The following is a 17,196-nucleotide window of genomic DNA, read 5'->3' on the forward strand; positions in this document are numbered from 1 at the left end:
TGGAGAATGCATTTAAAGTTAAAGCTGCATTATTTCCACCCCTTCCTTCCTTCCTGGAGAGCCAGTTTGGTGTAGTGATTAAGTGTGCGGACTCTTATCTGGGAGAACCGGGTTTGATTCCCCACTCCTCCACTTGCACCTGCTAGTATGGCCTTGGGTCAGCCATAGCTCTGGCAGAGGTTGTCCTTGAAAGGGCAGCTGCTGTGAGAGCCCTCTCAGCCCCACCCACCTCACAGGGTGTCTGTTGTGGGGGAGGAAGGTAAAGGAGATTGTGAGCCGCTCTGAGACTCTTCGGAGTGGAGGGCGGGATATAAATCCAATATCTTCATCTACCTCACAGGGTGTCTGTTGTGGGGGAGGAAGGTAAAGGAGATTGTGAGCCACTCTGAGACTCTTCAGAGTGGAGGGTGGGATATAGATCCAATATCTTCTGCTTCTTCCTCCCTCCTTCCTTCCTTCCTTCCTTCCTTCCTTCCTTCCTTCCTTCCTTCCTTCCTTCCTTCCTTCCTTCCTTCCTTCCTTCCTTCCTTCCTTCCTTCCTTCCTTCCTTCCTTCCTTCCTTCCATCTTGAGGCTCTCAAACATCTGATGCTTATTCTATGTGGCTCTTACATTAAGCAAGTTTGGCCACCCCTGATTTAGTGCCTTCCCAGCACTGATTTTTTTTTTACTGAAGTTGCAGTCTTCCTTTAGGCCACATTTTGTTGTCTTTTTCCTTCTGCTCAACCAAATAACATTTAAAAAAAAGTTTGTACCTGATTATTCAGATGGCACTATCTTTCTCCATTTTTAAAAAAAATAAGTTTGATCCTTGGTTGGATTAGGAGACGTGCTGAGAATACGAAGCAGGAGATCACACCAAAAAGAACTCTGTATATCCTCAGCAGCCATATTTCTTACTCTCCTTTACCTGATACTTAAATACTTAAAAGGGCCAATGGTGCTTGCTGTGTCTTCTGCAGCAGAAGATTGGTTTGTTCTACATGGTCAAGCCCGATGTAGATAGAAAAACAGGGAAGTTTATCAGCATGATTTGTTGTTTTTGAAAAATCATAGATGAAGATTTCTTTTCATCAGAATTTCCTTTTATTTCCCTTTTTGTGCAGCTCCACTCATTTCTTCAACGTGTTTCGTTTAACAACTCCGCCGGACAAACAGTCTCCTTCAATGAGAAGATGGAAATAGTTGCCGGATTTGACATTACAAACTTGGTCACGTTCCCAAACAGGTCTTTCCAGAGAGTGAAAGTTGGAGAGATGAATGCCTTCACCTTGGAAGGAAAAGAATTCATGATTTATGAGGATCGAATTGTGTGGCAGAAGAGTCTTAACCAGGTATTGATTGATTTACTTACTTCTTTTACCCCTAAGCTTGCCAGGACTACTGATATAGATGCAGACTCCAGCAGTTCCTGAGCCCACTGAGTGGGCAGTGGGGAATACTACAAACCAGAGCTTTTTTGGTGGGAAAAGCCCAACAGGAACTCATTTGCATATTAGGTCACACCCCTTGACACCAAGCTAGCTAGAACTACTTGGGGCTACCTCTGTGCCGGACCCGGAAGTTGCAGCTGGTGCAGAACGCGTCGGCCAGGCTACTATTGGGGCTCTCGAAATGGGAGCACATACGGCCCTGGGCTGCGCGAACTGCACTGGCTGCCAATTACCTACCGAGTCCAGTACAAAGTGTTGGTTATTACCTTTAAAGCCCTATATGGCCGAGGACCAGCCTACCTAAGGGACCGTCTCTCCCCATATGAACCCCAGAGGGCACTGAGGTCAATGGGTAAAAATAAAGTGACCATCCCTGGGCCGAGAGAGGTCAAACTTCAAAACACCAGAACACGGGCCTTCTCAGCCGCGGCTCCTGCACTGTGGAACCAACTTCCGGAGGAAGTGCGGGTCCTGCGGAACCTTGACCAGTTCCGCAGGGCCTGCAAGACCGCCCTTTTCAGACAAGCCTATGCTGATATTGACTGCTGAGTTGCTAAGAATAAAGAACCGCCATATATAATACGATCACGGAACTATCTAAACTGGCAGAACCAGCGCCAAACAATTTTATTGCTGCCAGATATATTTAATGTAATTTGAATTATGTATTTTAACTTAATCAACTGGTTTTTATGTTTAATTTCTTTTAATTGTTAAATTTAAAGTTTTATCTATTTATGTTAATTGTGTGAAATGTTGTTAGCCGCCCTGAGCCGCCTAGGCGGGGAGGGCGGGATATAAATAAAATCTATTATTATTATTATTATTATTATTATTATTATTATTATTATTATTATTATTATTATTATTATTATTATTATTATTAACTGTGTTCCTGGGTGTTCCTGCTAACAAAACAAAACCTCTGCTACAAACTAGTCTCCTGCTATGTGCTAGCCACAAGCCAGCAGCTGGCACTTATATTTATATCCAGGGCTTTTTTTCTGGAGGAATGTTCCAGAACAGAATTCTGGAACCACTTCATGGAAACATTTAAAAAAAAAATCTAAAAGTTCATGAGGGGCACCAGGGGAGCCTGACTTTCTTTGATCCCACAAAGTATGTTAAAACACAGTTGCTTCAAGGTCATCATTCAGTAGGGTTGCCAATCCCCAGGTGGGGGCAGGGGATCCCCCAGTTTGGAGATCCTCCGCTCGCTTTAGGGTCATCAGAAAGCAGGGGGAGGAGAGGGAAATGTCTGCTGGGTGCTCATGATTCCCTATGGAGACTTATTCCCATAGGAAATAATGGATAATTGATCTGTGGGTATCTGGAGCTCTGCGGGCCCTGTTTGTTCAGGTAGAGGCACCAAATTTTCAGTATCGCATGCAGCATCACTCCCTCAAATACCCCCCAGGTTTCAAAAAATATTGGATCAGGGGGTCTAATTCTATGAGCCCCCAAAGAAGGTGACCCTATCCTTCATTATTTCCTATGCAAGGAAGGCATTGTAAAGGTGTGCGGTCCCTTGAAATGTGATGACCAGAACTCCCTTTGGAGTTCAATTATGCTTGTCACACCCTTGATTTTGGCCCCACCCCTAATGTCTCCTGGCTCCACCCCAAAATCTCCGGGCTCCACCCCTGACGTCTCCCGGCTCCACCCCCAAAGTCCCCAGATATTTCTTGAATTGGATTTGGCAACCCTATCATTCAGTGTTAGGCACCAAAAGCAAGGCCTGGAGAGGCAAGTCCGTAGCACATGAAAATAATATTGTTTCAAAGAAGCCCTTGTGTTCGCCTTCATTTCTCTCTTGAATCCTCCAGCACCTCTTTTTCCAGGAAAAGAAAAGCCCTGTTTATATCCCACTTTTGACTCCAATGGACCACCAAAGCGGCTTACAGTATTTCCCGTTTTCCTTTGGATCATCATAATCACACTGTGAGGCAGGCTAGGTGCATAATGAGAGACAGGCCCAGCATATCCCCATGGCAGAGCAGGGGTTCAAAACTGGGTTCCCTCCATTCTACAGAATTTAGCACGGAATTTGATATTTCAATGTCTGGATGTTTAACCCTTGTTGTAAGCTGCCCTGCGCCCGCTTGCAGGATAGGGCAGGATATATATTTTTTTAAATAAATAAATAAATAAAATTAAATCTTCTGTTTATCATCACACTATTAGCCACAGCTTATTGTTGGAACTCTTTGTCTGGGGCAGTGATGCTCTGGATTCTTATGCTTGGGGAGGGGCACAGTGGGAGGGCTTCTGACCCCACTGGTGGACCTCTTGAGGGCACTTGGATTTTTGGGGCCACTGTGTGACACAGAGGGTGCGGTCACACTTACATTAAATCCATCAGCAACCCATCTTTAAAGCACCGTTATTTCGTATGTCAGATAATCCGCCGCATCCTGTTTCTCGATCAGACAGCATGGAGTTCCGATGGCATGCCGTGTTGATCCCGTCCCCTGCTCGATCACACAGCGCCCTCCGGAACTTCTTTCAGATGGCGGCAATCCATATTAGCGCAGGCGCAGTGCTGGGCGCTAACAGGAGGGTTTGCGGGGTTTCCGGCTATTAAACCTTTTTTTTTTTGTTTCCCCGCTGCTCTATCGATATATCGATATATCGATATATCGTTGTGTCGAAATGGAATTTTTGAGCTCTTGCTTGGTGGCCGTCCGGTCGCCGCCGCGCTCCGAGACCTCCGCGTCTCCCGGCACGTACGGAGGGATCGGCGGGTGGGCGCCCCCCAGCAGCCTGGGCCGGAGGCTGGAACACATCCCCATGGTGGCGGCCAAAGGTTCCCACGTCCCCCGGGCCGGACACGCGACTCGCACGCACACCCGGCTAGATTCAAGCTGTTGTCGTGTCCGTTGTGACCTTTTCAATCCCTTTTTAGTAGGATGAATGCAAAAGGGGGGGTGGAGATCCCAACTACTACAATTACAAAAGAAACTTTTCTCAGTCTGAGCCCTTGGTATGGTGCATGCACGAAAGCTCATAGCAGGATTAAAACCGTGCAGCCGTGTTGGTCATACAGGTGCGATATTTCGATATATCGCTATTACGCAATAAACTAAAATATTTTTTTTTAAAAAAAGGCCGGGCTTGCACGTTTCAGAAGGCCCCCCCCCTTCCTTCGATGGCGCAGTGATATGCATTTTGCTTGTGGCGGGAAGCTGGAAGCGGGAAGCGCTGTTGCAACTCAGCAACGATTGCCCGTCCAGACGCTCCAGAGCGCCCAGGAAGCGCTCAGAAAACGTCTTGTTCCGGATTAAAAGCAGTGGCAAATTAATCCGCGAGCAAGGCGCATCAGCGTGGGACGGGCACGGGCTAAGCACGCTTCACAGATGTGGATGTGTGAACGTCCCGGTAAAATCCGACATGCATGCGGGCTCAACTCATGCCTGTAGCGGGGTTTTTTGGACGTCTGACCGCACCCAGAGTGTTGGAGTGGATGGGCCGTTGGCCTGATCCAACATGGCTTCTCTTATGTTCTTATTATGTAACCTGTAAGCCACCCTGAGCCTGTTGTGTTGGGAGGGCAGGATACGGATCAAAACAAACACACAAACAAACAAACAGCCCTCACTCACATGGCTTCCTGGGACCTGCATGGACAAGGAAGCCATATGAGTGAGACCTGCACCTTTGTTACCTGTCAAAGGGAACCCCTTCCTACCATTCCAACCAGTAGGTAAACTGTTTTTTTCCAACTCAATACCCTGCATGATTGAGATAGCACTTGTGGATTGTTACAGACATAAGGGTTGATGTTCTTTCATTGCAAGCGTCAGTGGTTTAATTATACTTCAACTTTACAGCACTTTCTAAAATATCCTGTCCTAAACTTTTCATGGTTTTGATAGGCGGTGCCACTTTCTGTTTGTAATGACTGCTGCTTGCCTGGTTATCGGAAGAAAAAGAAGGAAGGAGAGAAATTTTGCTGCTATGATTGTATTGCGTGCCCAGAAGGACAGATTTCAAGGCAAAGGGGTAAGCGGTGCGTGGTGCAATCCTAAACAGATTAACAGTCTGTTAAGCCTTTCTGTTTCAATACATTTCGATGGGTGATCCGTTCAGGATTACACTGGTAGCGTACCACACTTTCCACCGTACTGATAATACTGATGACCAAAGGCTGACTACGCCCTAAGTTAGCACAATCCTGCCAGAAAGGTAGAATCGTTTGGGCACAGGGTCAAAGAATTCAGAATATTTCAGTGCTGTCATATCAGCCATTCAACTCAGAACCATAAGTAAAAGGTAAAGGCAGTTCCCTCTGCGTGCATCGAGTCATTACTGACCCGTGGGGGTGATGTCACATCATGCTGTTTTCTTGGCAGACTTTTTGTTGTCGGGTGGTTTGCCACTGCCTTCTCCATAACCATAAGTGGCACGTAATAAAGCGATGCACATTCATTGGAGAGTCTAACCTAGAACAGATGCAGTGGTGATTGCATGAAGCAGCAGATAGAATGTGTATTAGATTCTACTAATATCCAAGATGTTAATTGCCCTGAGTCTGCCTTGGTGGGGGGAAGGGGGTGCGAGGCAGAGTATAAATTGAACTAATAAATAGATAATATTACCATATGCATCAGCATTAGGGTCTGGCACTTTGATGAGACCATCTTTTTTTTCCCTCCAGATTTGGATGACTGCACCCAGTGCCCCGAAGATCAGTATCCAAACAAGGGCCACGACAGTTGTATTCCCAAAGTGATAACCTTTTTGTCCGTTGAAGAACCTTTGGGGATCAGTTTAGCTACTATTGCAGTCTCTTTTTCTCTGTTCACTTTCTTGGTGCTTGGGACTTTTATTAAGCACAGAGATAGCCCCATTGTCAAAGCCAACAATCGAGATATCACTTACGGACTCCTGATCTCTCTCCTGCTCTGCTTCCTCTGTCCCTTGATCTTTCTTGGGAGACCAAGAATGGTGACCTGCTTTCTCCAACAATCAGCTTTTGGCATCGTCTTCACAGTGGCTGTTTCTTGCATCTTGGCCAAAACTGTCACTGTAGTTGTAGCTTTCATGGCCACCAAACCAGGGTCCAAGATGAGGAAATGGTTGGGGAAAAGACTGGCATATAGCATTGTTCTTTCCTGCTCCATTATCCAAATGTGTATTTGTACAGTGTGGCTAGGAACGACTCCCCCTTTCCCAGATTTCGATACCAAGTCAACAACTGAAGAGATTATAGTACAATGTAATGAGGGATCTCTTATCATGTTTTATATTGTTCTTAGTTACATGGGCCTTCTGTCCATCGTGAGCTTCATTGTGGCTTTCCTAGCCAGGAAGTTGCCAGACAGTTTTAATGAAGCCAGGTTTATCACTTTCAGCATGTTGATGTTTTGTAGTGTTTGGGTGTCTTTTGTTCCAGCCTTTCTAAGCACTAAAGGGAAATACATGGTTGCTGTCGAGATCTTCTCCATCTTGACATCCAGTTCTGGATTACTGGTCTGTATCTTTTTTCCTAAATGCTACATTATTCTTCTGAGGCCAGAGTTAAACAACAGGGGACAACTATTGAGAAAGAATTAAATTGTCCAATAATATACATTCCTTCTATACTGCCTATACAATCGATATGATAGCTAAATTTGAGTCCAGTAGCTTTTAAGAGATCAACATGATGGGGGAAGGGGAGCAGGATAAGCTTATACTCAAAATCTTGTAGTTCTTTAAAGTACTGTTCAATTCAAATCAAATCTAGCTGTTCTACTGCAGACCTGACCTCATTTTGGGCAGGAGAGCTCAAGAACCATAAAATTTCATTGTGCTCTTTCTTTCTTGGATGGAGAGCCAGTTTGGTGTAGTGGTTGAGTGTGCAGACTCTTATCTGGGAGAACCGGGTTTGATTCCCCACTCTTCCACTTTCACCTACTAGCATGGCCTTGGGTCAGCCATAGTTCTGGCAGAGGTTGTCCTTGAAAGGGCAGCTGCTGTGAGAGCCCTCTCCAGCCCCACCCACCTCACAGGGTGTCTGTTGTGGGGGAGGAAGATAAAGGAGATTGTGAGCCACTCTGAGACTCTTCGGAGTGGAGGGCAGGATATAAATCCAATATCTTCATCATCTTCTTCTTCTTACCCTCCCCTCCACAAAAAAAACCCCTAAAACCCCCTTGCTTCTGGGCTCCATTGTTCAAACCCGCTGTCAAGATTTGACAAACTTTCTAATATTTCCCCCCACAAAAAAGGGAGAATAACCAAAACATATATATATATATATATATATATATATATATATATCTATCAGACAGATGGAAATCTTCCTCATCCCACTGTTGCCGCATAGTTGAAAATAGTTTTTAAAAGTATGACGGGAGTCAGATTTTATTATGACAATCAATTGAAGAAGCATTTTAAAGTAGATGCTGAGCTGATATAATTTAGCACAGCTGGTGATGTCAGGGATATGTGGTGTATGCAAATGAGTCCGGCACCTGTTTTTATACAAAACTAGAATCAATATGTTGGGCTTATTCTAGTAGCCAGCTAGAGTTGCTGTCTACATCAGTCAATCCAATATACTGTCAAGCATCGGTATTTGTAATAATCAAGCGTTTGTTTAATTCAAAGACTTGTTTTATTTGATAATCCAACACTTGCTCCAAGGAATGATGCCTTGGAAGTGATACATAGTTTCACACAGCATAGAATCTTAAAGGTTACTTCAAAGGCACAATTGTTGATAACTTCAAAAGCATAACATATAGATGTGAATTGCATAGAAGTTTCAACTGGTACTATCAACTATTCATTTGGTCACTACAACGTCTCCTAGTTCCCACAAATTCCATTTCTACTGATAAGCCATATGGATGGGAACTCGTGGGAGAGGCATTTTACTTACAAAAACAAGGTTACTTGCATATCCTGAATGACTAAGAACTACCAGGTGGGGTGGGGGGAAGCTTTGAAGAGGAGCGTTTATGCAGAAAAGGCAGAGAGGGAAAAGGGAGGGGGAACTGAAGAACATAGAATACATATTGATTCAAATATCAGAAATAGCATGCTTGACATATACCTGTGAATAATCTATGTGAATGATAAACTGTTAATTAAATCTATGAATGGAATGCGATTAAGGTATGGCAAATGATATCATAAGCCCTATGGAAGAGAGAGTGGGAAAGTGTCATATTGACTGGACATTGCATGATTTCTTTTCTTGAAAATGCTTTTTAGGATATTCAAAACCCTTGCATCCCATTTGGGATGAATGAGCCTTGTTTAATGTTTGTTTTATTTTATTTTTATTTCTGCCATGGGTGACTTTTCAAAAGCTTGATAAGGTTAGTTTTGTGGTCTGGCTTTCAGGAGAGATGCTGCCAATTTCTAGAAACCCACCAACCCATCTCATTATAGGTAAAATATGCAAATCCCATCCTACATCAAGAGCAATTTGAACAGCTTAAGTAGGATTCTTTCCCTCTGCAGTCTCATAGGCAATTTATCTAACAGTCAAAATGGTCCCATCAATGGATGCTTAAATCTCTAAATTTTAGTTTCCTTTCTTTTATTTTCTTACATTAAAAATACTGCAGATGACCCAGCCTGGAGAGTTTTCATGATCCCGAGAGAGGGTTTTTTTGCCTGACTTCAGATTAATTTCCTCTCACTGTGTATCCAACACAGTAATACACAGCAGTGTCTTCGAGTTTCAGGTTCTTCATTTGCAGGTGCAGTAGGCTGTTGGAATTGTCCCTGGAGATGGTGAACCGTCCTTTCACAGAATCTGAGTAGTAAGTTGCGGAGTCTTGTATGAGGGCTACCCATTCTAGTCCCTTTCCAGGAGCCTGTCTGAACCAATCAAAATGGTAGCTGTGGAAGGGGAACGCAGAGCCTTGACAGGAAAGATGGAGAGAGTCTCCAGGCCTCTTCGTATTTCCTCCAGATGCCACCAGCTGGACTGAATGTGCTGCTGCAGAAAGAAAGATGTTTTAAGACAACTTATCTATCTATCTATCTATCTATCTATCTATCTATCTATCTATCTATCTATCTATCTATCTATCTATCTATCTATCTATCTATCTATCTATCTATCTATCTATCTATCTATCTATCTATCTAGCTATCTATCTATCTAGCTATCTAGCTAGCTATCTATCTAGCTATCTATCTAGCTAGCTATCATCTATCTACCATCTATCTAAATATATTTAATACTCTGTGTTTTATTTAAAAATATAAGCTTACCCCTGAAAACTGCTACAAAGAAAACTAATTGAAGCAAAAAAATTGGCATTGTTGCTCTGAGGAAGATAGGCTTCAGTGCAATTGGGCATGCAGGAGACATGTCTGTGGGTGTAACTGGGGCCATGGAGGAATGTATGGCTGCTTTAAGCAGAAGCTATACCTAAATTTGCATGCAGCAGAGGATAAAAGAGCAAGAAGTGGAGCCACCAATAGCAGGAACTTTTTGTGCCTGCACATCATCTGTGACTGTTGTGACAGTACATGATTCTATAGCACACTGACCATTATTAGTATTTATTTTTTTTTTGTTTTGGAGTATGTGAATGGAAAGCAGATTTAGGTTAAGAATGTACACACATATGTATGTATTTCTCAAGATTTCTGTTCTGCCTTTCTGCCCTTACAAAGGCCTCCAAGGCAACAGACAAATTAAAAAAAAATGTGCATAATAAAGCCACATTTAAAACCATTAAGACCAACCAACCTCAAAAACAGATCAGTAAAACAATTAAAACTGAAGCAAAAATACAAGGACGTGTGAAGATTAATGGAAACACTGGTCAAAAAGGAGGAAACACTGAAGCAATGTTAGATTTTAAAAAGAGCGTTTTCATTACTGACATAAGATAGCAACAGAAAGGGACAGACTAATATCTCTGGGGAGAGCATTCCAGATTTCTTGGGCCATGACCAAGAAGTAAAATATTAGACCCTTGGGAATTGGGGTGGGGGAGTAGATGGATACAGAAAAGCGATAGTTGAAGGTTAATTATCCTGGTTTTGGGATAAGCCTAAGCAGGGGTCATTTTGTAGAAAAACAGGTGATGGAACTCATTAGCGTAATTCATTAGCAGATGACAGGGGACCTGATATACACCAATATCATATATCAGAAGCTAAGCAGAATCAGTGCTTGGAAGGGAGGCCTCCAAAGAAGGATCTGCAAAGGAAGGCAAGGATAAACCATCTCTGCTTTTCACATGCCTTAAAAGCCCTTTGCTGGAGTCACCATATGTCAGCTGCAACTTAACGCCTCTTTTCACCTAACAGATGGCAAAGGAATTAACCAACCTTACTGCGAAAACCACAAGTCTGACTGACTACTCAGATATTTTATTATCTGCCGTGACCTTACTTCAGTGAACTACTGCCCCCTTCAGAGAACAGAGGAAGAATATTTTCTGTCCTGATGTTGTGAATAGTGGACTGAAGAGCCCTTGAACAGCAGGCAGGCAACCTCTCTGGCAGCCAGGTAACTTTCACTCTCCCTCATCCCAAGCTCTGGTTTCCCTTTACTCACCTGCAATGGGATGGGAGCAGTCCACAGTGACTCGGAGAGTGTGGAGCTGACACTGACTCTGAACAGTCTTATCATGAATTGCCTTGCTCAGGTCTTGACAAACTGCAGACCCTATTGCCTTTAACTTTCCCTAGCATTACAGTCTTCCTCACTGATTCTTGTCTTCTCATGACTGGCTGCCTGTTGCGTACTGAATCCATTTCAAGGTCCTGGTCTTAACCTTCAAAGCCCTATAAGGCCTAGGACCTTCCTATCTGCGGGACCGCCTTGCCCCACATGTTCCCCGGAGAGCACTGCGATCAAGCTCTCAAAATCTTCTTGCTGTCCCTGGGCTAAAGGAGGCTAGGCTCAACTCCACCAGAGCAAGAACCTTCTCGGTTGCAGCCCCAGTACTTTGGAACACCCTTCCAGAAGCCATCTCCTCATGTAATTTCCACTACAGGTGCTGACTTTCTGAGGGTGCCAAATTGGCTGTCCCATGTGACTCAGTGATGTTATCAGTGTGGGGGGCAGGGGGCGCCAGAAGCTAGCCCCCTGCCGCCTACACCGATGACATCACTGAGTCACATGGGACAGCCAATTTGGCACCCCCAGAAGATGAGTCTAGGGCCGACCCTGTTTACTGAAAAGCCATCTATGTTCACGTCCACCTTTCAATGCAGCTTTTTAATGGCCCATTTCCCAGTGATCCAGTTTAGTAGAATTGTCCCAGATAGCTGTGGGCAGGAGAAGAGGGTTTTTGCCTGGCTACAGATTCACTTCCCCTCACTGTGGCTCTTGCACAGTAATACACAGCTGTGTCATCGGGTTTCAGACCATTCATTTGCAACTTCAGCAGGCTGTTGGAATCATCCCTGGAAATGGTGAATCGTCCTTTCGCAAAATCTGAGTAGCGGATGGGACTTGAAGCTGTACTTATATAGGCCACCCATTCCAATCCCTTTCCTGGTGCCTGCCTGACCCAGTTAAACCTGTAGCTGCTGAAGGTGAATCCAGAGGCTTGACAAGAAATTTGGAGGGACTCTCCAGGCCTTTTTACATCCCCTCCGGATTCCACCAGCTGCACCTCTGATAGGATATCTAGAAAGAAAGATAGATTCTAGATAAATCAGCTGCCCAGCTGAACTCAGAATGCAATAGTATCCTACATTAGAACAGAAATCACCTCTGAATACTAGTGAGAACAGAACAAGTTGAAGCCACATCTTCTTTATCCCCCACCCTGAAGCTTCGAGAGGCTTCGACTTGGCAATCCTCAGACTCACAGGGTTGGTGTCTCTCGGTGTAGCTTTATACAGGAAGTGGCCCCTGCATTTACATACAGCTCAGGATAAAAGGACAGCAACGCAAGTGATGGGCCATCTGTTCTTGATTTGGGAGATGACAGTTATGCACCCTAAGCAATGAGACAGGAATTGTGGGTCCAAAGAATGTACTGGAAGACAGAGTCAGGCTAGAGTTGAGCCGAAATATAACCATGGAAGAAATTGTGTGTAAGGGCCGGATTAAATGTTATGTGTAACATCGGTCAGTTCATAACATACCTGGTTCAGCTCTTAGCCACATATGAGGATTAACCTGCAAGAACCTCTCAGTTCCTCCCTGTGCAGTGAGATGGAATGGGGGGGGGGCTTCAGGGTTGCCCCCTATGACATTTTCCTGTTTGCCACTCCCTTGGGCTGCTTGTGTCCACCCCAGGACATGTATAGCCTGAGGAAGGGACACTCAGGCTATACATGTGAATGCTTCCTCTGGAGAAAATGGCTTGAGAAGCAAGCCTCTGTGGTGATGCGGTGGCTAAAAAGGCAAATGCAATTTTGGGCTGTATCAACAGAAGCATAGAGCCCAGATCACGTGATGTGATGGTATAGCTTTACTCTGCTCTGGTAAGACCTCATCTGGAGTATTGTGTTCAGTTTTGGGCACCACATTTTAAGAAGGATATAGACAAGCTGGAACGGGTCCAGAGGAGGGCAACAAAGATGGTGAGGGGTCTGGAAACCAAATCCTATGAGGAAAAGTTGAAGGAGTTGGAGATGTTTAGCCTGGAGAGGAGGCGGCTGAGAGGTGATATGATCACCCTCTTCAAGTATTTGAAGGGCTGTCATACAGAGGATGGCATGGAATTGTTTTCTGTGGCCCCAGAAGGTAGGACCAGAACCAATGGTTTGAAATTAAATCGAAAGAGTTTCCGGCTCAACATTAGGAAGAACTTCCTGATAGTCAGAGCAGTTCCTCAGTGGAACAGGCTTACTCAGGAGGTGGTGGGCTCTCCTTCCTTGGAGGTCTTTAAACAGAGGCTAGATGGCCTTCTGACAGCGATGAAGATCCTGTGAATTTAGGGGGAGGTATTTGTGAGTTTCCTGCATTGTGCAGGGGGTTGAACTAGATGACCCTGGCGATCCCTCCCAACTCTATGATTCTATGATTCTCCCACACAATGTTTGGAGCAGCATAGAGCAACACAGAGATTTTTGAAGGTTAGTCCCTGCATGAATACAACATGAACACAGAAATTACCTTTGAATACCAGTGAGAACAAAACAAGCTGAAGCCACATCTTCTTTATCCCCCCCCACCCTGAGGCTTCAAGAGGGTTTGACTTGGCAGTCCTCAAAATCACAGGGCTAGTGGCTCTCTTGGTGTAGCTTTAAACAGGAAGTAGCCCCTGCATTTACATACAGCTTAGGATAAAAGGGCATCAAAGAAATAAAAACCCTAAACATCACTGAACTCTAGGGGTCCTCTCATTCTTTATATGCACAAATGTTCACAAAAATGCCACATTTTTACTATAGAGTATTTTGTAAGAAGAAGTAGAACTGTAGATGTATACCCCCACCCTTCTCTCTTAATCAGAGACTCAGAGCGACTTTCAATCTCCTATATCTTCTTCCCCCACAACAAACACCCTGTGAGGTAGGTGAGTCTGAAAGGGCTCTCACAGCAGCTGCCCTTTCAAGGACAACTCCTGCGAGAGCTATGGCTAACCCAAGGCCATTCCAGCAGCTGTAAGTGGAGGAGTGGGGAATCAAACCCGGTTGTCCCAGATTAAGTCCACACACTTAACCACTACATCAAACTGGCTCTACACCAAACTCGCAGTACACCAAACTGGTAAAATGTTAGAATGTCCCCCATGTCACTTTAGGATTTTATGATAATTGATAAAAGTGTTCCTTTCCTTCTGATTTCTTTCTGCCTGTCCACCAGCAGACAATGGGTCAGGACTCAGGAGAACTGTTTTCCTTAATAACGGTGCAGATTTTCACTAAAACCCAAAAGTATAGTGATGGGTATCTGAAGCATCCAAGGGTGAATGGTGCTTACCCAAGAAAAAAATTTCTGAAGATTACTGGCAAGAAGGAATTGGTGAGAATACTCTCATGGGTCTGGAAAGCATTGCTTGAACCTTAGTTGCCAAGAGGCAATGAAAAATGGCTATCAAGCAGGCATCTAATAGCACATGTTTGAATGTGAGTATATGAGAATTAAAGCACAGCAGTGCACAGCAGTCGACTGCGGGGTGACATGATAGAGGTTTACAAGATAATGCATGGGATGGAGAAAGTAGAGAAAGAAGTACTTTTCTCCCTTTCTCACAATACAAGAACTCATGGGCATTCGATGAAATTGCTGAGCAGTCGGGTTAAAACGGATAAAAGAAAGTACTTCTTCACCCAAGGGTGATTAACATGTGGAATTCACTGCCACAGGAGGTGGTGGTGGCTACAAGCTTAGCCAGCTTCAAGAGGGGGTTAGATAAAAATATGGAGCAGAGGTCCATCAGTGGCTATTAGCCACAGTGTGTGTGTGTGTGCGTGTGTGTGTGTGTATATACAATTTTGGGGGGGCCACTGTGTGACACAGAGTGTTGGACTGGATGGGCCATTGGCCTGATCCAACATGGCTTCTCTTATGTTCTCTTATGTTAATATCCATGAAGTTCGATCCAGGATGTATTTGACCAATCATTTGTAGGTATCCTTCAATACAGAAATTACACCGCGAGGAAGAGTGATGGATGGCTTGTTGCAAATCAACCCTCCATAAAGGTCTAGGCTAACCCATCATACCTTTATTTTGACATGAGTGCCAGTGGCTAGGTGGCTGGGACGATAACAGGATCAAAATATTGTAAAAAATAATAGTTGTGATCCTGTGAAAATTCAACAAGATGACAATCCTATCGCAACACACCATATCCTCAAACAAACTCAGGACTTCATATTGAGCTTTAACACCCCTTGCTCACCCTTGGGATTCCGGATCCCACTTTGTTGACCCACTAAGAGACCGAGGAAACGTCTGCCCGGTTTTAAGGGGTTAAAAACTGTACTTGTTATACTGTTGCCACTTGTGAACACAAACCCTGCAACAATCAATTTTCTTTCCCCTGTAATTCCCCCCCCCCTATAATTGTTTGGATTACTGTAATTATTCTTCAGACTCCCATGACTTTTCAGAAAGTGCTAGTAAACAATCTGAGAGTGGCATTTTTTTAAAAAAGCCCCAATCAGAGCTGGGGAAGAGGGGATGGGGGACAGTACTCCTTAGTTCCATTTTTCTGCTATGATGAAACCAACCTGAGATTAGAGCCCCCGTAATCTCAGTTAGCATTCAAGATTTGCACTTAGAACAGGTAGCAATAATAAAAACGCCAAGAGACACCGTTCAAGGTAGCCTGATGGACTGTAGATGAGCACGGGAGAATCAGCATCCAGAGAGAAGTTCTGCTACTAGGATGGTGAGGCTAGTGTTGCTTCTTGTATTGCCTCACATGGCATGTGGAGTGAATACTGCAAAGTGTCCTGTTTGTGATATCCTCCCTGTTCCTCATGAATGGTACCAGTCAGGGGACCTCCTTATTGGTGGGATTACTTCTCAGATCCTTTACACCTTTCAAACATTTTCTTTTAAGAGAAATCCTTTGCAGGACATGTTGGGGGTACCAGAGTAAGATTTTTTTTTATCCTTCCTATGTCATGAGAGCTTGATGTCTATAACCATTTGTATTTGAAGTAACAGGAGATACAAAGAAAGAATGTGCCAGTCAAGTCAAAGATTTACTTTCACGGTGAAAAAAAGGTAAAGGTAGTCCCCTGTGCAAGCACCAGTCGCTTTTGAATCTGGGGTGACGTTGCTTTTACAACATTTTCATGGCAGACTTTTTACGGGGTGGTTTGCCATTGCCTTCCTCAGTCATCTGCACTTTCCCCCAGCAAGCTGGGGACTCATTTTACTGACCTCGGAAGGATGGAAGGCTGAGTCAATTTGGAGCCAGATACCTGAACCAGCTTCCGCAGGGATCGAACTCAGGTCGTGAGCAGAGGGCTCTGACTGCAGTACTGCAGCTTTACCACTCTGTGCCACAGTGAAGGCTAGTGGTAGAAAGACCTATGTTTGAATCAGGCCTCATTTTATGCAGGAGCAGAACTCTGGAATCTCTAAATTTTATTGAGCTTTTTCTTTCTTATTCCCCCCTCCCCCTATACATGCTTCTGGGCTCCATGGTATAAAACCCCCTGTGAGAATTATGCTGAACTCTTAAGATGTGAGAAACTCTCTAATATTTTTTCCCCACAAAAAAAAAAAAGGAACATCACCGTATTGATTGTTCATGCATTTACTCTTGCAGTTGCTGTATTTGGTTTGATTTCTCTAATAAAGTTTAAAAGGGGGAGGGAAGGAAAATAACCAAAACATATAAAGTAGACAGATGGAAACCATCATGCCACTGTGGCCATATAAAAGGTAAAGGTAGTCCCCTGTGCAAGCATCAGTCGTTTCTGACTCTGGGGTGACGTTGCTTTCACATTGTTTTCATGGCTGACTTTTTATGGGATGGTTTGCCATTGCCTTCCCCAATCATCTACACTTTCCCCCCAGCAAGCTGGGGACTCATTTTACCGACTTTGGAAGAATGGAAGGCGGAGTCAACTGGAGCCGGCTACCTGAAACCAGCTTACTCCAGGATCAAACTCAGGTCAAAAGTAATTTGATGAGAGGAAGTATGATGAGAGGAAGGTTCTATTATGACAATTATAATTCAAGAATCATTCTAAGATAGATGCTGAGCTGATATAATTTAGTACACTTTCTGGTGATGTCAGGGGTGTATGGCATATGCAAATGAGCTATGGAAAGGAGTTGTGCTAATGAGCTCCAGCACCTCTTTTTCTACAAAAGACCCGTGATTCGAATCCAACCAAACTTTTTTGCTTAATATCTGAAGTCTCGATTCATC

At 44.1% G+C, this 17,196-nt stretch overlaps 1 protein-coding gene across 1 annotated transcript; it reads left to right on the forward strand.

Moving 5' to 3' along the window:
• Window positions 1-4,084: 4,084 nt before the first annotated feature.
• Window positions 4,085-6,988, forward strand: LOC132584688 (vomeronasal type-2 receptor 26-like). Its single transcript, XM_060256585.1, has 3 exons — window positions 4,085-4,336; window positions 5,308-5,434; window positions 6,090-6,988. The coding sequence occupies exons 1-3, from the start codon at window positions 4,085-4,087 to the stop codon at window positions 6,986-6,988; spliced, it is 1,278 nt and encodes a 425-aa protein (XP_060112568.1).
• The last annotated feature ends 10,208 nt before the right edge of the window (window positions 6,989-17,196 follow it).

This window comes from Heteronotia binoei, chromosome 15 (assembly GCF_032191835.1).
Source record: "Heteronotia binoei isolate CCM8104 ecotype False Entrance Well chromosome 15, APGP_CSIRO_Hbin_v1, whole genome shotgun sequence".
Classification (NCBI taxonomy): domain Eukaryota; kingdom Metazoa; phylum Chordata; class Lepidosauria; order Squamata; family Gekkonidae; genus Heteronotia; species Heteronotia binoei.